At 41.2% G+C, this 22,038-nt stretch overlaps 1 protein-coding gene across 1 annotated transcript; it reads left to right on the top strand.

Moving 5' to 3' along the window:
• Nucleotides 1-913: 913 nt before the first annotated feature.
• Nucleotides 914-5,992, top strand: PENK (proenkephalin). The gene is made up of 4 exons (XM_080646953.1): nt 914-1,316; nt 1,402-1,458; nt 1,925-2,065; nt 4,779-5,992. Exons 3-4 carry the CDS (start codon nt 1,928-1,930, stop codon nt 5,436-5,438), a joined length of 798 nt encoding a protein of 265 aa, XP_080503079.1. The 5' UTR covers nt 914-1,316; nt 1,402-1,458; nt 1,925-1,927; the 3' UTR covers nt 5,439-5,992.
• Nucleotides 5,993-22,038: the final 16,046 nt, after the last annotated feature.

Genomic DNA, 22,038 nt, shown 5'->3' with positions numbered 1-22,038 from the left:
GACAAACCGGAAGGTAGATGGATGACAGATTATTGCTAACACATTTTTAGGGCCAGGCACAAAGCTAAATGTGTTCATCCATTATTTCATTTACGTGTCTCCAGCACATTACCTTTGTTCCTACTTCCAAATGGGAAAACTGAGATCTGATGAGATAAATAACTTGCCTCTTGGCAATATTCCGTCGAGCCAGGAAGTGGCGGAGCGGGTGTCAGTGGACAACCCCGCCTCCACCGTTGGCTCTGGGCCCCTCCAGGCCAAGAGGATGTGCGCGCACCCCAGGCCCTGGATGCCCTGGGTACCACGTCCCTCATCCCTCCCTGGACACTCCAATCCTGACGTGATATTATCACACCCGCCCCGGCACCCCCTCTTACTCATCAAACTCTCACAGGGACACCTCGGTCCCGCACTTGAGGCCGTGAGCGGTCCCCAACTTGGAAGACTGCCTGCGAAGTTGAGTAAATGCGCCCCCACCCCGCCCCCACCCCAGTGGCAGGAACGCACGCCTTCCCCCGTTCCCTGACGTGCTCGGTTCCAGAAGGTTAGGCTTTACTGCGTCCACGCTTGGCAGGAGGTCTCAGGGGGAAAGCTCAGTCCCGAGATTTTAAGATTCCCGGAAATTTTCCGGCATTCCTTCCTTTAGCCATTAACTGCGCACCTACTATGTGCCTCGGACGCTGTTAGACGTTACAACAAGGAGCTCGGAGCCTAATGCAGGACAGACAGGTGAATAAAGGAGGACGGTTGTGCTTAGTGCCCACCGCGGCGGCGAGGGCGCCCCAGGAGGAGGCAAAGAAGGGGGACAGGTTCACTAGCTCGGAGGGTCTCCAGTACATTCTAGAAATCAAAATCGGTCCCTCTGCCATTCCTAACGCCCCACCTTGGTGCTCTCTCTGGAGCCCGCACCCCCGGGAGTGCCCCCGGTAAGGATGGCCATGTCCCCACACAAACCAAGTGCCCTTCCTTGCGGAGACTTGATCTCATCCCACTGTCTTCCCAAATTTCCTCATTACCTTAGTTTGTCACCGGGCCGTGAGGGGAGCAGCAAGCGCCTTCCCGCACCGCCCCCTCCCCCGGGAGACCCCTCCCGCCCGGACGGACCCCTCCCGCGACGGCGTCGGCGGGGGTGGCGTAGGGCCTGCGTCAGCTGCAGCCCGCTGGCGATTGGGGCGCGCTCACCTCCTTCGGTTGGGGGCTAATTATAAAGTGGCTGCAGCCGCCGCCAGCCCGGGGACAGCAAGGGGAGGCGAGGCAGGCGCTCTGAGATTTGCAGTCCAGCCCGCGGCCCCGAGGAGACACTGACCACCGCGACGGTGAGACCGAAGCCTGCCCGCGCCCCCGGCCGCTTCAACCCCACGCCCCCTGCCCCTGACACCTGCCTTCTCCTCTCCCTTCTAGTGTCGTGGCTGGGACTCCGCTTCTCCGACCAAGCTGCGCCATCTGAACAGCATCAACGTGAGTGAACTTGGCCCAGAGCGCCCTGGCCGCGCGCCATTGGGGCCGTGTGCCTGCTGGGTTTTATTCCGCGTCTCTTTGCATGGGGTTCCCAACTGTCTTCCTGTCTGTGACCCGGGTCAATGTCACGCCTCCCCAGGCTCCCGCTTTCGAGCACTTGGTCTTGGCTCTTCCCTGCAGAATCTTGTCCGGACAGCATGCGCCCAGTCAGATAGCCAAGTGCTCAGAGCAGCCCCGGGCTCGGGGCGACAGTGCCAACCTGGGCACCGGGAGGTCATCTGAGACGTCCCGGGGCCTCTCAAAACCGCATCGGCCAGGCAGGCGGGGTCCCAGACAAGAACGTCCCTAGGAGCTCTTGCTCTCTAGTCCCGCAAACTCCCGGCTGGGACTGTCCCGGCGAGGGTCTCTCCGAGGGAACCGCTTGCTTTCGGGCAGGCTCGGAGTTCGCGTCCCTCTCTCCCCGCAGCCCATGGCGCGGTTCCTGACACTCTGCACCTGGCTGCTTGCGCTCAGCCCCGGGCTCCTGGCGACAGTGCGGGCGGAATGCAGCCTGGATTGCGCCACGTGCAGCTACCTCCTGGCGCGCCCGACCGACATCGACCCGCTGGTGAGTGTTAGCGCGATGGGTGAACCAGTAGCGGCCACCGCACGGTGCGTCCTCTGATGGCAATTGGTCACGGTCTCTGGTGACTTCGGTGTCTCGACTGTTCCCCTGAACGCTGACTCAGGTCCCGCTCTAGCTTTCAGCTTTGGGGACCCACGACTACCTAGGGACCGGTAAGGGTGGCCATGTCCCCACACAAACCAAGTGTGTTTTCACCTGGGGGATATGGGAACCCCGATGTGCTCTCTTCAGCACCTTGGAGAGCACTGCGTTGTCACCTCACCTGTCCCAAGGAAGATGCTCAGTCATCCCAACTCCTACCATCCCACTAAGGGACCCTTCCACACACCACCATCCTTTCATCCTGCCTGCAGGTAATGTCATTTTTTTTATTAGTGACATTTTTGTCGCCTTTTTACGTATTTCATTTTTCTAGCCCACTTAACCTCCTGTCCCTCAAGCCCTTCACCCTCAAAGAGATAAGGAGAAGGGAGGGGAGAGCATAGGAGAGAAAGAAATTGGCAACAGTCTCACGTACAAGTGACGGTGGAATTCAACTGCTGTCATGTCTTGAATGTGCTTTTGTAAAACCTACTAAGACAACAGTTTGATGTTCCTATGAAAAAGGCACGGGAGAGGTGGCCAGTGTCCAGAGAGGTGACAACAAGGAAAAGATAAAGGACTCCACTGGGCCTTGGGGCGGGGGTGGAGCTGAGGACAAATGAACTCTTATTCTAATCAGAGTCCAGGTGCTCTTGAATCACCACGATGCTCTACGGATCCAAATCTCTGGATTGGAGACCCAGGCAGCTTCATTTTAACCAGCTCCCCCAGGATCCATTTGCACTCCTCAGTTTGTTGAAATTCTGTGATGCCTTCAACAGCTCAGTAGGGAATCATGTATTCATCCAAGGAGTCAAGCTCCTCACTAGAGCCTTCAAAGACATTTTGCTATGTAGATGCATAAAATAGGGACAAAAATCTCAGGGAAGTATTCCACAAAATCCAAGGCTTCTAATTCAGGTTAAAGGTTTTTTTCATTTGAATTACCTGATTCACTTCCTTTGATATGTGCATGTGCTAACATGGCCTTAAAGAGAAGACACATAGTGGGGCTTTATAGTTAAACTTCAAGAAAAATATTGCCTCCTAAATAGGGGTAAAATAGGGGTAAAAACACCTTCACCCATCTTTTTTTCTTCTAATTGTTTTTGGTTTAACTGAGTTGTTGTGTATGGGAGCTTACATTTTGGGTTGATATTTTATCTCTGATGAAAGGCTTTGTCAATGACTATGTTGTTAGAATTACAGTGGTAATGGAGTTTTACCTTGGATGCAAAAACACATATGAGAAATGAGATTTCCTAACCAACACCATGTACTAAAATCAATATAACAGATATTTATTGCCCTTTTACCATGTGAAAGACACTCATGCTTGGTTCTGTGGCTAATGCAAAAATTCATAGGCATGTTATAATTGATGTCCAAGTTGAATTTATCATCTAATATGACCTTGACCATAGAACACAGAGTGTGATAAATATAACAAAAAATGAATAGACATATATAGGAGCATATAAATTTACATTACTTTCTAAAATATGAATCTGCTATTCTGATTATCATTATTTGTTTTTGAAGAAATCCTAACATTAAAAGGATTTTGGTAATAGTGTATAAAATATTCAACATTAATTTTTGGTAAAGAAATCATTTAAATTATATTTTAGCATGAAATATTGACATCTGAACATCTTAAGTTCTTAATAACATTTTGATTTCTTAATCAGATATAAAAATAAACAGGATCACTTTAATCAGATCATATTTAGGTTTTTATATGTATATATTTTAATTTTCTTAGACACAAAACAATCATTAAAAGTTGATTAAATATGTACCCTAAAGAATTTTGTTGCACTAATACACATTTTCCTATACATCAGTAACTAAATGTTAAGAAAAGTAATATGAATAAACATTACATGTGTATAATTTCATATGGGATCTCATAACTACAAATATTTAGTTCAAGATGATTAACTCAGTTTTAATCAATTCAGGGGGAAGAAAAGCAAAACCTCTACTTTCACCAAATTAGTATGTCATAATTCAAATAATTCATAGGATTTAAATTGAATTTTTAGAAAGTCTTTTTTCAAACCTATTTTTAAATTGGTTATTTTTCTAAGATTGAAAATGTTTGCAGGAATATTGGATACCACTGCAGGTGAAATATTAACAAAAGAAAGTAAAGAAACCTCATGTCATTGGTATTAATTTTATGTAAGACAGAAGATAAAAGGAATTTTCAGATAATGTCCCTAATTAGGTAAACAGAAATTTCTCCTTTTTGATTAGGAAAAGCTCAAACGAAATGAAATCAATAGTGAAAATTTACCCCGTGAAATTAGATTGTGCAGGCAGTCAATCTAGGTTAAAATTGGGTGAAAAAAACCCTTTACAGTATTGAAATGGCACGATAAAATTCAAAGAAAATTTCTCATTTCTTTCAATTCATTCTCCACAATTTTTCTAAATCTATTTCCCTTTGATTTATCTGTTGAGTATGATGAAAAGTTTTAATAAGAAAATGGAGATTATTATGGGAGTGCTCATCTCGAAGTAGACATATTGTGGTCCTTGCAAATCTGTTTACTTCACAAAATCAGAAAAGCCTCTTTTTATTCTCAAATCGAATTCTTCTCCCCAGGCTTGCACCCTGGAATGTGAAGGGAAGCTGCCTTCTCTCAAAACCTGGGACGCCTGCAAGGAGCTGCTGCAGCTGTCCACGCTGGATCTTCCTCCAGAGGGCACCAGCGCCCTCAGAGAAAGCAGCCGGCCTGGGGAGAGCCACTTGCTGGCCAAGAAGTACGGGGGCTTCATGAAAAGGTATGGAGGCTTCATGAAGAAAACGGATGAGCTTTCTCCTCTGGAGCCAGAAGAGGAGGCCGATGGAGGTGAGACCCTTGCCAAGAGATACGGAGGCTTCATGAAGAAGGATACAGACGAGGGTGACGCGCTGGGCAATTCCTTAGACCCCCTGAAAGAGCTGCTGGGCACAGGGGACAACCGAGAGAGCAGCCCCCAGCAAGAGGCCGGTGATGAAGAAGTGAGCAAAAGGTACGGGGGCTTCATGAGAGGCTTGAAGAGAAGCCCCCAACTGGAAGATGAAGCCAAGGAGCTGCAGAAGCGATACGGGGGCTTCATGAGAAGAGTGGGTCGCCCGGAGTGGTGGATGGACTACCAGAAAAGGTACGGGGGCTTCCTGAAGCGCTTCGCTGATTCTCTGCCCTCCAACGAAGAAGGTGAAAGTTACTCAAAAGAAGTTCCTGAAATGGAGAAAAGATATGGAGGATTTATGAGGTTTTAGTACCCTTTCCCATCAGCAACCCCAGGCCCCAGCAAGCCTTCCTCTATCCCCCAGTGAGACACTGCCTCGCTAATCGTGTTCTATTGCCATGTGTTGCCTGCATTATATAGCTGACTTTGTTGTCTGAATAACTACACGACCTGAAAGCTCTCTTTTCAGGTTCTGTGATCTTTTGAGAGTCTGTAAGCTCAGTATTGGTCTGTTGCAGCTGTCTTGTTTTCATGCTAAAAGAGTTTTTTGTCACCTTGTCCATTATTTTTGACAAAACACCAATAAATGCTTACTTGTTTATGGATACAATAAACCCATTACCCCGAATGCATAACACGCTTGCAAGTCTCTTCTTCTCCAAGACCCTCATTCATCTTTGGGTTTCAACAATAAATCTTAAATGCAGAGACAGTGAAACCATCTGCTTTTGAGAGTCATCACTGGCCTCCTTCTCTTCCTACAAGGGTGGCTACAAACAGTTTTCATTTAATTTCTTATGTATGTGATCTTAGATGAGTAAACACATTAGAGCAAAATAAAATGTATTTCCACTCTCATTTCTGGAAATCAGACGCGTGAAGAAAACCAAAGCCTAAAAAAGAAACTAGCTATGCCCTCATATATAAGAAAATCTGCATTAACATCCGGGTGTGTATGTCTCTTTTCTTCAGCAAAAGTATTTTAGAAGTTAATAAAAAATTAAAGATAATTTAGCCCCATTTGGATGACAGTGAAGACCAGAAAGGTTAAGTAGTTGGTGCAAGCTTCCCCAGCAGTTGAAGGATAGAAAGTAAAGAGCCCAAACTTCTTGCTCCCAAGCAATGTCTTTCTCACTCTAATTCCCTATTGCTCATCCACATCACTACCAAGAATTGGAAAAACTAGAAATCATATATCGTTTATTATTATTCACCCCTCCACCACAACCACAGTGGGTACTCCAATATCTGCTGAATGAATAAAGTAATGAATGAAGAGATTTAGTGAAGGGTCCCTGGGAAAGGTATTACAGATGTTTTATAAGGCAGATTGTCATCATACAAAGAGCTTATGAGTATTTCATATGAATTAAACCACAGAGAACAATACTCAGGTACAAAAAAAATAAGGCAGATTGTCATCATACAAAGAGCTTATGAGTATTTCATATGAATTAAACCACAGAGAACAACATTCAGGTACAAAAAAATATAACATTTCCCCCTTTTCTAATTGAAACTACCTACAGCTAAACTAACCACTAAGTCTTTTATCCAGGGCCCTACCCATCCTCTCCTTTCCCCCAAAATCAGGGTTTAGCAGCAGAGAAAAACAGAGGCAGAGTCTCTGCTCTGCATTCCAGCCCTGCAAGCCTACCTGCTCCATTCTGAAGAGGCAGCCCAACCCAGCCAGGACTCCACGTGGCCATGTGCTATTGGAAGACCCAACTTCTCCTAATCAGTGCAAGGATCCCCCCATTCACAAAGCCCCACCAACACCTATCTTCCTGATCCTTAGCAAACCAAGTTTTCCTACCAGAAAAGAGCCCCCCTTTTGAACAAGAGGTGCATGTAATGTGGGTGTTTGAAGCAGACCAGGAAGAAGGTGACAACCAGCAGCTGGCCCTTGGAGATCAGCGTCAGGAGCATGAGGACTGATGGGCTGGGTCACATTGGAGATATGAGGTCTCTATTCAGCCTTAGCCAATTGTTTCCCTTGGAAATGCCAGCCCCTTGTTGCCAGACTTTTCCAAAGAAACCTGAAACCTAGATTTTCATGTTAAAATCCCAAGGTTTTAATCTTGCCCAAGATTCCATTTAAAATAGTGTTATGGGTGAAAAAGGTGAACGGGATTGAGAAGTACAATACAAATTGCCATTTATAAAAACAGTCATGGGGATATAAAGTACAGCATAGGGAATATAGTCAATAATATTGTAATAACTGTGTATGGTACCAGAGGGGTTCTAGACTTATTGGGGTGATCACTTCATCAGGTATATAAATGTCTAATCACTATGTTATATACTTGAAACCAATATAATATTTCTCAACTGCAATTAAAAATAATTTAATAATAAATAAATAAGTAAAATGCTAAAAGTAAAAAATAAAACAGCGTGGACCAGACAAAATCCATCTGCAGATCAGATTTGAGAGACATGGGGCTAGTCTTTTGAAAAAAAAACAAAACAAAAAACTGTCACTTAATTCTCTCCCCTAAGACAAAGGATTCCCAAACCTTGGAAACAAGAATCTTATTGGAGACAGTAAGAGTAAAATGCCCTCTCCCTTCTTGATAAGTTAATAATAAAATTGTTTTACAATAATACAATGTGTGTTCATACAACGCGTTTGAGGAAACACAATTTCACACTCAAATGAATACATTATTTTTCAAATCCAGCACAGTCCTTTACGCAGGAGCCCTTTCTTTTCTATTTTGAGTTAGCTGTGCAGAACCGGCTAAAACACAGATGATTGTCTGTCCCTCTATTTCCCATCTGTCACCTCTGCTCAGGGCACAGCGATGCCCGGGTGGGACAGGTTACTTACTGTTTTATTTCCCCACCCCCAGAGTCCCTGGTGGAGAATAGAAACCTAGAGATGTGCCACAAATGTTTAGGGAGGGAAGGAACAGAGGAGGGGGACAGGGAAACAAGAGAGGGAGGACACAAAGAGGAGAAAGGAGGACAGGACACGATGGCTGCTTCTCTTTAGGTGATTATGAGGCTGCCTGCTCCTGCTGGAAACACCAAATGAAGCAAATCCTCAGCGCCAGGCAGACCTTTAGAATAAGTACCAGCTGTTGTCCACAAAATATGACTTTAAGGGGCTGTGTAGGCTTTCCTGTGTTCCTAAATATCTCCCATGTTGCCCACCCTTCTGTCTGAAATGCCATCATTACAATGTTTGCCCCTTTAACTCTAACGGCTCTGATTTTCAAGAATTTCCTATTTAAATTCTGAGGGACATTCACCTAAGGGCTCTGACTGTGATAGCACATGCTCAGCACAGGTGTTCTGTGTTCTGTAAACTTGAAAGGACTAGGATTAGAACTAGCCTGACTAGGGCTTATGGGTAGAGGGACTGGAGTCCAAAGTAAGATGAATTCAAAGCCTACACTTGAGTGGGTCTCCAGAAAATAATGTGTATGCTGATTGGAATACAGATCAACCTAACTGCAGAGGGCACTGCTGCTCCATTCTGGACCTTTCCTAGTCCCTGGCCCCTAACTTCAATTCTACTCATTTGGGCCTCCCCAATTCCACCTTCAAGCTTAAGTCCTGGGGTGGGTTCCTTCTGAGAGTTCATAACTCTGTGAACTGTGTGTGAACTCTGGGGCCAGCTGTGTGATCTAACGTTGTCCTTGACACACTTTTCTCATCTGTGCCTTCTTAGGTTGTTGTAGCAAGTAAATGTGTTAACATATACAGGAAGCTTAAACCTAAGGTAGCATACAGTTGGCACTTACAGGGTTAGATACAGCTATTACTCAGTGTCCCAGTTCTTACATGTAGGTCTCGATCTTTCCCCCCTCCCCTGGGCCTCGCAGGGACCAGGTGCTATCTCACCCAGGTCTTTCAAGGCTGAGATACAACCTGTGCGCCTCAGTCCTGGTCAGAGCATGAGAAGACCCAAGTAGAGTGTTTCCTCTTCTCCTGATTGTGTCCCATGAGGCAGAAACTGCATTTTTCTGTTAATACTCATCTTTACTTTTTCCGTTTTTTACTACAAACATGTAAAACCCATGTAATGAAAATATCATACAAAAAAAGACGTGAAGAGTCTGAGCCTTGAGCTACAAACGTTTCTTCTTAGAAGACCGAGGAGGGATGCACAACTGTGTATACTTTGAAATTTTGAATACTATGAATATTTATGGGGTTTTTTTTCTTGAAATGTACATAGCATCCCACATGAATCAATTCATTCATTCAACAAATCATGAAGCCAGCTACATAAATATCTGGTGGAAAAGCATTCCAGACGGAGGGAACAGTGCTCAAAGGGGAAACATGTGGATAACAGGAGGAATAAGACTTATGACCTCCTATAGGTATGAAAGGAGCTTTGGATTTTCATCTAAATGTGATAGAAAACGATTCGAGGTTGAGAGCAGGTCAGTGACAAGACAGGCTACCGTGTGTAAACCTCAGTGTCTGCCATATCGAACAAATGTCCTCACTCCACATTCTTCTAAGAGAGAATGCATTAAGCATCTGCCATCATTTTGCAGCCTTCAAAACATCTTGGATTACCTGGAAATAAAAAATTTATATCAAATACTCACATTTTATAATAAAAATGCAATAAATAAATTTCCTTATCAATTGCTACACCAAAAATTAGAACTTAAAATGCTCACACATTGCTTAGAAAATGAAAAACAAACATCAAAAAGCATGCAATTATATTATTGACTGGAAACATGTGTCTCTACAGAGAGGAGGTGCAAAAATCACATCAGCAGAGAGAGCTTGGCAATAGTTCAAACATACCCATCAATGCCAAGTGCTGATACTTTTTCTCTTATCTTTTTTTAATCAAGCATAACATATCTACAGAGGTGTCCACAAATCATAGATTTATATCTCACTGAATTTCTATGAAGCAAACATACCCAGGAACCACCATCCAAGTCAAGAAATAGAACATCACCAGACCCTGCTCATGCCCCCTCCAAATAACTAGCTCTCTCTTCTCCCCAAAAGTAACCACTCTCCTGACTTCTATGACCATAGATTAATTTGCCTATTTTAAATTTTTCTATAAAAATATACTTTTTTCTAACTATGTGTTTCAACATTATACTTATGAGATTCATCCATGCTGTTGCACATAGCTGTGGTCTCTTATTGTTATTGCCATATAGTAGTCCATTGTATAGAAAGACTGCAAGTTCCATTCTATTATTGATGGGAGGCTCAGATTATTTTCTTTGGGGCTATTGCAAATACTATTGCCATAAACATTCTCAACCACATGTCTTATAACATGTGATGCATTTCTCTTGGGTGTATTAACTAAGAGTAGATTTGCTAGTTCATAGGGTGTGAATGTGCTCAACCCTAGTTTATAATATCAAACAGCTTTTAAAGGGTTTGTCCTCCTAACCACTTTGTATGACCCACGAATACTTTGGATTGTCAATCTTTCTTAATTGTAGCCATTCTGTTATAATTTACACTTATCCAATTACTAATGAGATCAAGCATCATTTTATATGCTTATTACCATTTGGATATCCTTAGTTTCTCTTTTGCTTTTCAAATGTATTTTTCAAGTTGTACATATGAACTATCTTCTGCTCTGTGGTAAATGGCCTTAAGCCATGAAAGAAATGCAGAAGTTTTTCTAAACTATAAAATACCCTGGGGCATCAATTATAATCTATACAAACCTGTTGATGACCCTGCCCATAGACTGACTCCATGACATTGCTAGCCAACACTGGCTTTATGCTGTTTCTTCCATGCTCAAAAAAGCCAGATATGGTGTTTGGTAGAGCAGCCCTACCCAACTGGTGCCTTTCGGTCTACTGGGTCTTCCTGTGGGCTCCCTGAGATTAGTAGAACTGGCATGTCCTTGAGGGACCATCCTCAGCAAGGGGAGGAGGACAGACCATTTCTAAAGGAACTCACAGGTTTCTTAAATTTTATTTTTAATCAATAAAATATATTTTTAAAAAGTTATATTATTTTACACGCTTTAAATTATACAGTACATATTCAACCTCTTTTACACTGTCTTTTTTTTTTCTAAATATATCTTATTGATTTTCTTCATGGAGAGGAAGGGAGAAGAATAGAGAGTTAGAAACATCGATGAGAGAGAAACATCAATCAGCTGCCTCCTGCACAGCCCCAACTGGGGATGTGCCTGCAACCAAGGCACATGCCCTTGACCGGAATCAAACCTGGGACCCTTCAGTCCGCAGGCCAATGCTCTATCCACTGAGCCAAACTGGTTAGGGCCCCCCTCCCACACATACTTCTTTTTTTTTTCTTTTTAGATTATCCACATTTGTAGATATGGCATTAACTCATTTTTCCATTGATTTTTAGAGAGAGTGGAAGGGAGAGGGATAGAGAGAGAGAAACATCAATCTAAGAAACATCCCTTCAATTGTCTAGGAGCCCTGACCAGGGATCCAACTTGAAACCCAGGTATGTGCCAGGTATGTTCCCTGACCTGGAATCGAACCTGCAACCTTTCCGTGCACAGGACCACGCTCACACTCAACCAACCTATCCACTTCAGTCTGGCTGTTATACAATTTCTGGAATTTTATTTCAATTAATTCTCGCAAAGTCTGTGGTTTAGGTAATATTCACATTTTGCTGATGAGAAAAATAAAAATAAAAAAACTCTTCATTTTGAGACATTATTCTTCCCTCGTTGCTGCGTTTTCCTGCCAGCCCTAGAAAGGCTCTTGACAGCAGTTTCACTGGTATCCAGAGTCAGAAGCATTCTCCTCACCACTACCCTCTCCAAAGCCTCCTCGGCACTGGTACTGAAGCTGTCCTGGAGGGCGCAGAGGCTAGGTCACAGACACAGCGACAGGATTTGGACCACTGGAGCCACCTATCCACCTCACCTCTCAGCCTTTCTCCACCCTGCTGGAGAAGGCGGGGCCAGCAACTTCCAGCAGCACCGAGCTTCCGGATAGGCCAAGGTTTGGGCGCTAGTTCTTTGGACACCGAAGTGCTGCAGGCGATGGAACTGCTATTTTTAGATACTTTTAAACACCCCAGCGCTGAGGTAAGACTTCGCTTCTTGATTCTGACTCTGCTTCTCCACTGTGGGACATGTACAAAGAATCCTTAGGCATGCTTCGACTTTCCCTCCTGCTGGAGGCCTTAAATTCTGCACATACGCACCCCCTCCCCCCAGCTGGGTGTGGGCACCACGTCTGCGGGAGAGCATGGATGGCCAGGACATTTCTCTGCGTTCTCTTAGGCTCCTGCGTCTTTGGTTGAGTTGGCTGTTCTGCTTGCTTTGCTCCCCTGCCCCCTTACCCCCGTCAACTTTGGGCCTTGAAAATACCTTGGTTCTCAGGTTTAGCTCAGGTGGTGTTTGGGAGGGTCTCAGACGGCCTGTGTTTGACAGCAGTTCCCGCGTCCGAGCAGGTCACGATGGCTTCGTGATTCCTAAGTCCCTCCTCCCAGGTCCTTTTTCTAACGGGAGTTAGGTTGCCCAGTTGTGACACTCATTCGGTTTAGGATTCACCCATAAGGACATGACATATTTGCATGGAACAGCTTTTGCGTGGAGGATACCTGGGAAGAAGGGAATCAGCGGTGAAAGGAACCAATGGCGGATTTGGAACCCCCAGACAGGGAACCTTGCTCACTCTCCGCATGTCTCCCCACTGCAGTCTCTGCATGTCTCCCTCAGCGGCTGGCCTGGGTGTGCAGGAGGCCCGGTGACGAAGGAAGCCAAGCCTCCCCCTGCTCCACCAGCTCCATGGCTCTGGCCCACGCTGCCATCTTTGTGGCTATGGGTGCCGCCATATTTGTTGCAGAGTGATGGTTAATTTGCATATTACCCTTTTATTAGATAGGATTAGTTTCAGATGTACAGCATAGTGGTCAGACAATGATACACTTCACAAAGTACACCCCCCCCCCCCCCCGATATTTCCAGTAACCACCTGGCACCATACATAGTTATTACAATAGTATTGACTATATTCCCTATGCTGTACTTTACAATCCCATGAGTATTTTGTAACTACCAATTTGTACTTCTTAATCCTTTTATCTTTTTCACCCAACCTCCACTTAAGCCCTCTCACACCTAGCAAACCTCATTCTGTTCTTTGTGTCTATGAGTCTGTTTCATGTTGTCTGTTCATTTATTTTGTTCTTTAGAGTCCACGTATAAGTGAAATCATATACACTTTGTCTTTGCTTACTGACTTATCTCACTTAGCATAACACCCTCTTTGTTTATTCATGTTGTTGCAATGAGAAGCTTTCATTCTTTTTTGTGGCTGAGTAATATTCCATTGTATACACCTGCCACAACTCTTTTATCTACTTGTCAATTTATGGGGAATTCACAGGTTCTGATGATCAAGTTGTTCCAAGGAACAACTTGATGCAGACAGGCACCATCTTCCCTCAGCCACTAGGTACTTGCCTCTCACCTCACCCCTAGGGGAATGAGGGCCCTCATTGCTCTCTTCCCTGAAGAACCCTGCAGAACTGGAGAACCTCTGGCATACTCTCAGCCTGCTGCCAGTTTTCCCGACCCATTTTGGTATCAATCTAGAAAAGAAATTGAAATGAAGAGGGGGTTGCAGACACGAACTGAAAGAGCCAACCTTCCAGAATTCCTCCTTTCATTTATCAATCAATTATAGCAGGGCCTTGATAACATTGTTTTGTTCAATATTTCATTATAGCATTGACAAGATGCTGTACAAATTTAACTCATGTTTATATCAACTAGCCTAGGGTAAAATTGGTTTCATTACATGTCATTTCACTCAGATTCACGGAACTGATTAATGACATTAAGTGAGGACTCAGTGGAGAAGGCTGGATCTTCTATGAACAGAGAAGGGCTAAGAAAAGAGAAGGGCCATAAGGTAGTCATGCAATTTGAAATACACATTGAGGTGACAGGACACTAAGCTCTTGTTAAAGAATTGGCTGGTAGGGCAGGACTTCCGGTGAATTTGAAGTGGGTAATAGAGAATTTACCCAAGTCATTTTTTCCCCTTTTCACTGCTTGTTTATGGAAGAAGTATTTATGGAGCGTATGCTATATGCCATGCACTATTCTAGGCCCAGGAGCTACAGAAAATGAAAGGCCTCCCAATTCTCTGCTTTCTCAAAACATATATTCAAATGTATAGAAAGAAGCAATAAACAACAAAGAAAGACGAGAATGTGGGAGTGTTCTGAGTGCTATAGTACTTGTTCTTCACGCAAAAATTCAAACAAATGAACTATACAGTGTTAAAAGTGAAATTCCTCTTTCACCTCCCATTTTCCACAGTTAAAAGTTTGGTGTTTACCCCAAGAATATTCTTTTCACTAATGAATATACACACATGCATGCATGAACACACACAGTTTTATTTGTATTGTTAACATGCATAAAATAAGTCTACACATATTATCCTGCTACCTTTTTTTTCACTTAATGTTTGTTGGCACTATTTCAGCATTAACATGAAAATCCGCCTGATGCTCTTTAACTACTGGGTGGTATTGTATACCATGTATGCTTTGATTTTTTTTAAAAAACTCCACTATTAACTAAATTTTTCACACTACAAACCATGCTGCAGTAAACATTCTTATAACGGTATATGCACTATATACCCGACACTATATAAAAATGTGTGTGTGTGTGTGTGTGTGTGTGTGTGGTTGTTGTCAAGCAGAGTACTGCACAATCCTAGGGGAGGATTCTAAACCAGTGAATTTAAAACTTTTTCATCTCATGGCACACAAACTAGTTACTAAAATTCTGAAGCACACCAAAAAATACATATTTTGCCAATCTGACAAAAAAAATTAGGTACAATTTTGACTCATTCACACTGGATGGCTATTGATGTGTTGACTGTTGTCATTTTTTTTTTTGACAACCTAAAGGAAAAGAGGTCAATGCCCCTGACTAAATAGTCAGGCATTGCATATTTTAAAAATTCTTGTGGCACACCATTGTACCGCGCTCTGCACACTGGTTGAATAGCACTGCTCTAAATACTTCTGCCCATTGTACCTCTGTATCAGATACAGGGCAAGATCAGCTTCAATAGCAGGCACCAGGCCAGCACAAGGTAATTCACCTACTTTCACACTTCTCATGTGGCAATCGAGGGAACTCTGTCCCCTCCCCTAGAGGACAGATGGTGCAATGGGTTGGCCAGGTGTCATACCGCACACAGCACACTTTAAGCAGAGACAAAGGAACATTTATTGGGCATGAATCAAGGAGAGAGATTCCCACACAAGGTGATAAGCTCATATCAAATGGTAATATTTCTCTCCCCTACCCCTTGCTTTATTAGAGTGGCTACAACCACCAAGAAATTGCAATAGACATCCTTACCTTTATCCATATCTTAGATGGAAAATACATAGTTTTTCAGCATTACGTATGATGTTAGGTATAGATTTTACATAATTGCACTTTATCATATTGAAACTTTCCTTATAGTATGAATTTGCTGAAAGCTTTTAAGTGGGCTGGATGTTTTATTTTGCCAAAATTATTTACATTACCTTCTAAGCACTGTTTTATCTGCATCTCAAAATGTGATGTCATGTTTTCATTTTTATTCAGCTCAAAATTAGTCTGATTTCCTTCTGGTTTTATTTTGTTTGTTTGTTAACCACTTTTTTTTTAGCAGTGAGTTATTTAGTTTTCAGATAGTTGGGGATTTTCCAGATATAATTTTGTTACTGACTGTTAAAGTTAATTCTATTGTGGTCAAGTAACATATTTTATATCACTTGAAAATTTTATATTACTCAAGACTTATTTTATGCCCCAAATAGTGTCTACCTTGATAAATATTCTGTGTATTGTGCACTTGATGAATAAAGCATCCCTAAATGTCATTTAGATCAAGTACGTTTATAGTGTTGTCAAGTTTTCAAAATCCGTACTTATTTTCTGTTTCTCTGTTCTATCAATTAGTGACAATGGGGTATTCAACTTCAGATATCATTGTGGCTTTGTCTATTCCTCCTTGCAGTTCCATTGGATTTTACATCATTTCTTTTTTAAGAGCTTTTATTAGGTATATAGCATTTAGGATTGTTATATACTCTTGATTAATTTATTTCTTTTTTATTATGAAATAACCCTCTTTATTCCTTGCTCTGATGTCCTATGTATGATATTAATACAGCCATTATAGCTTTTTAAAAACTAGTTTCAGAATAGTATCATCCTTTTACTTTTAATCTTTTGTACCTTTATATTTAGAATATCTTTTCTTAGAGACCCAACAGATAGTTGGACCCTGCTTTTCCTTATTTAATGTGACAATCCCTGCTTTTTATTTATTTTTTGTTCTTTTTTTAATTTATTTATTTTTGACATTATGGCATATGTTCCCATTTTCCACCCTTTCCCCCCTCCACTCAGCTCCCCTTCCCTCTGCCCATCACCACACTGTTGTCTATGGTATAACCATAGGTTATACATATATGTTTTTTGGCTAGTCCCTTCACCTTTTTTCAACCAGTCCCCCTCTCTTCTGACAGCTGTCAGACTGTTCCATATATCCATGCCTCTGTTTCTATTTTGTTCATCAGTTTATTTTGTTCATTAGATTTCACATATAAGTGAGATGACATGGTATTTGTCTTTCTCTGACTATCTTATTTCATAATAATCTCCAGGTGCATTTATACTGTTGTAAAGGGTAAGAGTTTCTTCTTTTCATAGCCACATAATATTCTATTGTGTAAATGTACCACAGTATTTTTATCCACTCATCTACTAATGGGCACTTGGGCTGTTTCCAGATCTTGGCTATTGTAAATAATACTGCTATGAACATAGGGGTGCATATATTCTTTCAAATTGGTGTTTCAGGATTCTTAGAATATATTCCCAAAAGTGGAATCACTGGGTCAAAAGGCAATTCCATTTTAATTATTGAGGAAACCCCATACTATATTCCACAGTGGTTGTACCAGTTTGCATTTCCACCAACAGTACACTGAGGTTCCCTTTTCTCTACATCCTCCCCAGCACTTATTTGTTGGTTTATTGATGATACCATTCTGATAGGTGTGAGATGATATCTCATTGTGATTTTAATTTGCATCTCTCTGATAGTAACACTGAGCATTTATTCATATGTCTATTGGCCATCTGTACACCCTCTTTGAAGAAGTGTCTATTCAGGTCCTTTGACCATTTTTTAAAGGGATTGCTTGTCTCTCTGGTGTTGAGTTGTATAAGTTCTTTACATATTTTGGAGATTAGCTCCTTATCAGAGGTATCATTGGCGAATATGTTCTCCCATACAGTGGGTTCCCTTTTCATTTTGTTGATGATTTATTTTGCTGTGATGAAGATTTTTAGTTTAATGTAGTCCCATTTATTTATTTTTCCTTTATTTTTCTTGCCCTAGGAGACATAGCAACAAAATTATTGCTCTGAGAGATGTCTGAGATTTTACTATGTTTTCTTCTAGGATTTTTATGGTTTCACAACTTATATATAAGTCTTTTATCCATTTTTAATTTGTTCTTGTGTATGGTGTAAGTTGGTGGTTTAATTGCACTTTTTTGCAGGTACCTGTCCAATTTTCCCAATGCCATTTATTGAAGAGATTGTCTTTTTCCCATTGTATGTCCTTATCTCCTCTGTCAAATATTAATTGACCTTATAGGTATGGATTGATTTCTGGGCTTTCTATTCTGTTCCATTGATCTATATGACTGCACGTATGCCAGCACCAAGCTGTTTGGGTTACAATGGCTTTGTAGTATAGTTTGATATCAGGTATAATGATACCTTCAACTTTGTTCTTGTTTCTCAAGATTGCTAGTGTCTTTTTTTGTTCCATATAAATTTTTGGAGTATTTTTTCTAGATCTGTGAAACATGCTGTTGGTATTTTAATAGGGATTGCATTGAATCTGTAGATTACTTTGGGTAGTATGGCCCATTTTAATGAAGTTGATTATACCAATCCAAGAACACAATATATTCTTCTACTTGTTTATAGTTTCCTCTATCTCTGTTTTCAAAGTCTTGTAGTTTTCCGAGTACAAGTCTTTTATCTTCTTGGTTAAGTTGTTTGTTGTTGTTTTTCCAATTCCTTTAAGTATAACATTAGGTTGTTTATTTGAGTTTTCTTTATTTCCATAAGTAGGCCTGTAATGCTATGAATTTCCCTCTTAGGACTGCTTTCACTGTGTTCCATAGACTTTGGGTTGTGTTCTCATTTTCATTTGTTTCAAGATACCTTTTGATTTCTTCCTTGATCTTATTGTTGACCCATTCATTGTTTAGTAACATGGTGTTTTGCCTCCATGTCTTTGTGTGTTTTTCAGTTTTTTTTCTTATTATTGATTTCCAGTTTCACACCCTTATGATCAAAGACAATACTTGATATGATTTCAATCTCTTAAATTTATTGAGACTTGTTTTGTGTCCTAACATGTGGTCTATCCTAGAAAATGTTCCATCTGCTGCTTTGGAGTCAAATACTTTGAAGATATCAATCAAATCCATCTGATAAAGTGTGTCATTTAAGGCTACCATTGACTTCTTGATCTTATGCCTGGAAGATCAATATATTGATGTCAATGTTGAAATCCCCTCCTATTATTGTATCACTGTCAATCTATCCCTTTGTGTCCATCAGGATTTGCTTTATATATTTAGGTGCTCCTTTGTTGGGAGCATAAATGTGTACAAGGGTTATACCCTCTTTTTGGATTGCTTCCTTTATCATTATGTGGTGCCCTTCTTTTTTCTCTTACTATAACCTTTGCTTTAAAATCTACTTTGTCAGATAAGTACAATCCCTTCTTTTTAATTGGAATGGTTAGATTATTACATTCAATGTGATTATTTATATTAATAAGTTTATATTTGCCATATTAATAGTTGTATAGTTTTCTCATTTGTTCTTTATTCTTTTTCTTCTTTCACTGCCTACTTTTGGGTTAACTGAGTATTTTTAACTATCATATTTTATTACCTTTGTTCGGTTATTAGTTAGTCTTTGTTTTTATTTTTAGTGGTTGCTTTAGGGCTTACTGATGTTTCTTTTACTTGTCACAGTCTACTTTCAAGTAATATTATATCATTTCACATATTGTCCTTTCATTACCTATCTCCTCACTTTTAATGTTATTGTTTTCATACATTTTTTCTACCTATAATGCAAACACCACAATATATTGTTATTCTTTTTGGCTTTACATATAATTATCTTTTAAAGATGGTTAAAAATAAGACACAAATAAAAAAAATAATAAGACACAAAAGTACTTATTTCCATAGTACTCATTCCTTTGTGTAGAGTCAGCTCTTCACTTGGTATCATTTTCTTCTTACATGTCAGATGTTCTCTAATAATTTACATTTCTTGTAGTGCAAGTCTGGAGATGATGGATTCTTTTACCTTTTGTCTGTCTGAAATAGTACTTTGCCTTTATTTCTAAACTATATTTTAACTTGAATTTGATTCTCGTTTGATGGGGTTTTCTTTCTGTGTTTTAAAGATATTGCTTCACTGTCTGCAAAACTACATTTCTTACAATAAGTATGCTGTCATTCCTATCTTAGTTCCTTTGTTTTATAAGATGTTGTTTTCTTCCTCTATCTGTAAGAATTTCTCTTTATTACTTGGTTTTAGCAATTTGATTATTTTGTGCCTTGGTGAATGTTTCTTCATTTGTCTTGTGTTTGTGATTTGTTGCACCCATTGAAACTATGGGTTTATAATTTTCACCAGATTTAGATAATTTTTGGCCAGTATATATTCAAATATTGTATTTTGTTCCTCCACACTTCCTTTTGAGACTCCAGATATACCTATATATTTGTCTCCTTGAAGTTGTTCCACAGCTCACTGGATGCTCTGTTAAATTTTTTTTTCAGAACTTTGCCTCTGTTTCAAACGAGGTTAGGCACTTTACCTATATTATATCCTTTTCTCTCACAGCTAACATATAAGTTAGGTAATGTTATCATCCTATTTAGAGCACTAGAAGTTAGGTAACTTGCCCAAGATTACATAGTTAGTAACAGGAATACCTGTTTCTAACCTAGGCAGTCCACATCCAGGGTTCTTGTCAATAGCAAAGAGAATACAGATAACATCTAGGGAAAGCTGTAGAAACCACACACACCTCTCCTTCTCTAGTTTGCCTCAGGGATATGTCACTCATATCTCAAAAGTAATATATGGTCATAATTCATAAGCATACTGTCCAAGTCCTTGTACTGCGCTTCCTAAAACAAGGTATCTAATGCTGGATGGCACCAACCATGAGCTTTAAATCTTCCCTGGTTCCCGTCTCCAGCTGTCATCCCAGGTCCCAAGAAGAACTGAAAGAACAGCTGGAGCTTAGCTCAGTTGCTGAACCAATTTATCAAAGTCAACCCCTAGACCTTTCACCTAGTTCATTAAAACTAGAAATTCAGTATGAAAAGATGTGAGGCTTATATATTACAATCCATACCCCAGTCTCTCATTTCTTAAGAGATGTTTTGGATATTTGTCCAACTTTAAAAGTTCAGAAAGACCTTCTTGTCCAGAGGAAGAAAGTAAGTACTAAAATGGTCCCAAAATATGTAGAAAAGAGTTAAATATGAGCCACATCACCCGCCATATAAAGACTCATTAACGTAATAGCTCCACTGAAAATATGCTTCCAAAAGTGGAAATCTGGGAGTGGGGGTGGGGAGTGAGTAGGTAAAAATTCTTAAAAGAATAGGAAAAAAAAAAAAAAGAAAAGTCAATGTTTCTGAGACTTTGGTCTTCTCAGGTGCATCTCATCCATAAGTTATCTCTTCCCACCCACTCATGATAGAATCAGAATGAAAACATAACCCACAGAAAGCAGTGAGAGCCCTTGACCAATGAAGAATCTGGGTTATGGGAACCAAGAGTGCTGACCAAACCAGAGTGACAGGCTGAGCAGATTAATCAAAACAGACCAAATGCCCACTCGTTTCTTTAACAAACAGTACTTACTGCCATTCTTCTAGGTCGTGTCTACTTAAAAAGGTATTCAACCTGGCAATACTCGAAACAAAACCAAAATCAAGCTTGCTTAGTTAATTTTAGGGGAGGGAGAGCCAGAAGTTAGGAAATGAGGCAAAGCAAAGTATACCAGAATTCAGAAGTGATTTTGAGGACACAGTCAAGCTTCACCTGAAGAGAGGGCCACAACTTGCCTCTTAAGTGGCCAGGTTTTGAACAGGCTTGTGAGTGACTGTCTGATAAACAACCTCTGTGTTGGATATTTTTCGTTTTCCCTCCATCTTCTCCACTTTCCTCAGTGCCCCAGGAGGTTACCTAAATGGATTCCATCGAAGGGATGCATTGCTCTCTGGCTTCCTGTTGGGTTTCACTGAGCAGAAGCACCAAAGGATCAGACTAAGCAGTGGATTATTTATGCCTCCGCTTCCTCCCTTCAGGGTTCAACAGGACAATTGGGCCCTACCAGTGGTCGGCAAACTTGCCGCTCTGTTGACTTATGAGTTTGCCGACCACTGCCCTAGACCAAAGGTCTCAGATTCCACAGGGCAGCCCTCTGCATGCTACCTCTGCCTTCAGTTCTGCTCATTCTCCCTCCTTCACTCCCTTAGACCTGGGGTGGCAAAGCTGCTTGCTGTTTCCAGCCACTGGATACTGCACTCTCCCACATGGTGTTCTCAAACCCTGCTCACACCTCTGTAAATAGTCTCTTTATTTAACTCCACTGGAATTATCTTAATTTGAACATTTCCTGCTGGGACCCTAATCATATAGTTGCTGGTACCCATCATGTAATGATGAGAAAATAGAAATCCCTACTACACAGAAATAAATAAAATAAAAGGGAGGTGATATATCAATATGTTTGGGGGGAAAAGAGAGAGAGAGAGAAAGAGAGAGAGAGAGAGAGAGAGAGAGAGAG

The sequence above is a fragment of the Plecotus auritus genome (assembly GCF_963455305.1).
Source record: "Plecotus auritus genome assembly, chromosome: 11".
In the NCBI taxonomy this organism is placed as follows: Eukaryota; Metazoa; Chordata; class Mammalia; order Chiroptera; family Vespertilionidae; genus Plecotus; species Plecotus auritus.
Note: the sequence above shows the minus strand (reverse complement) of the source record. Positions and strands in the feature narration are given on the sequence as shown.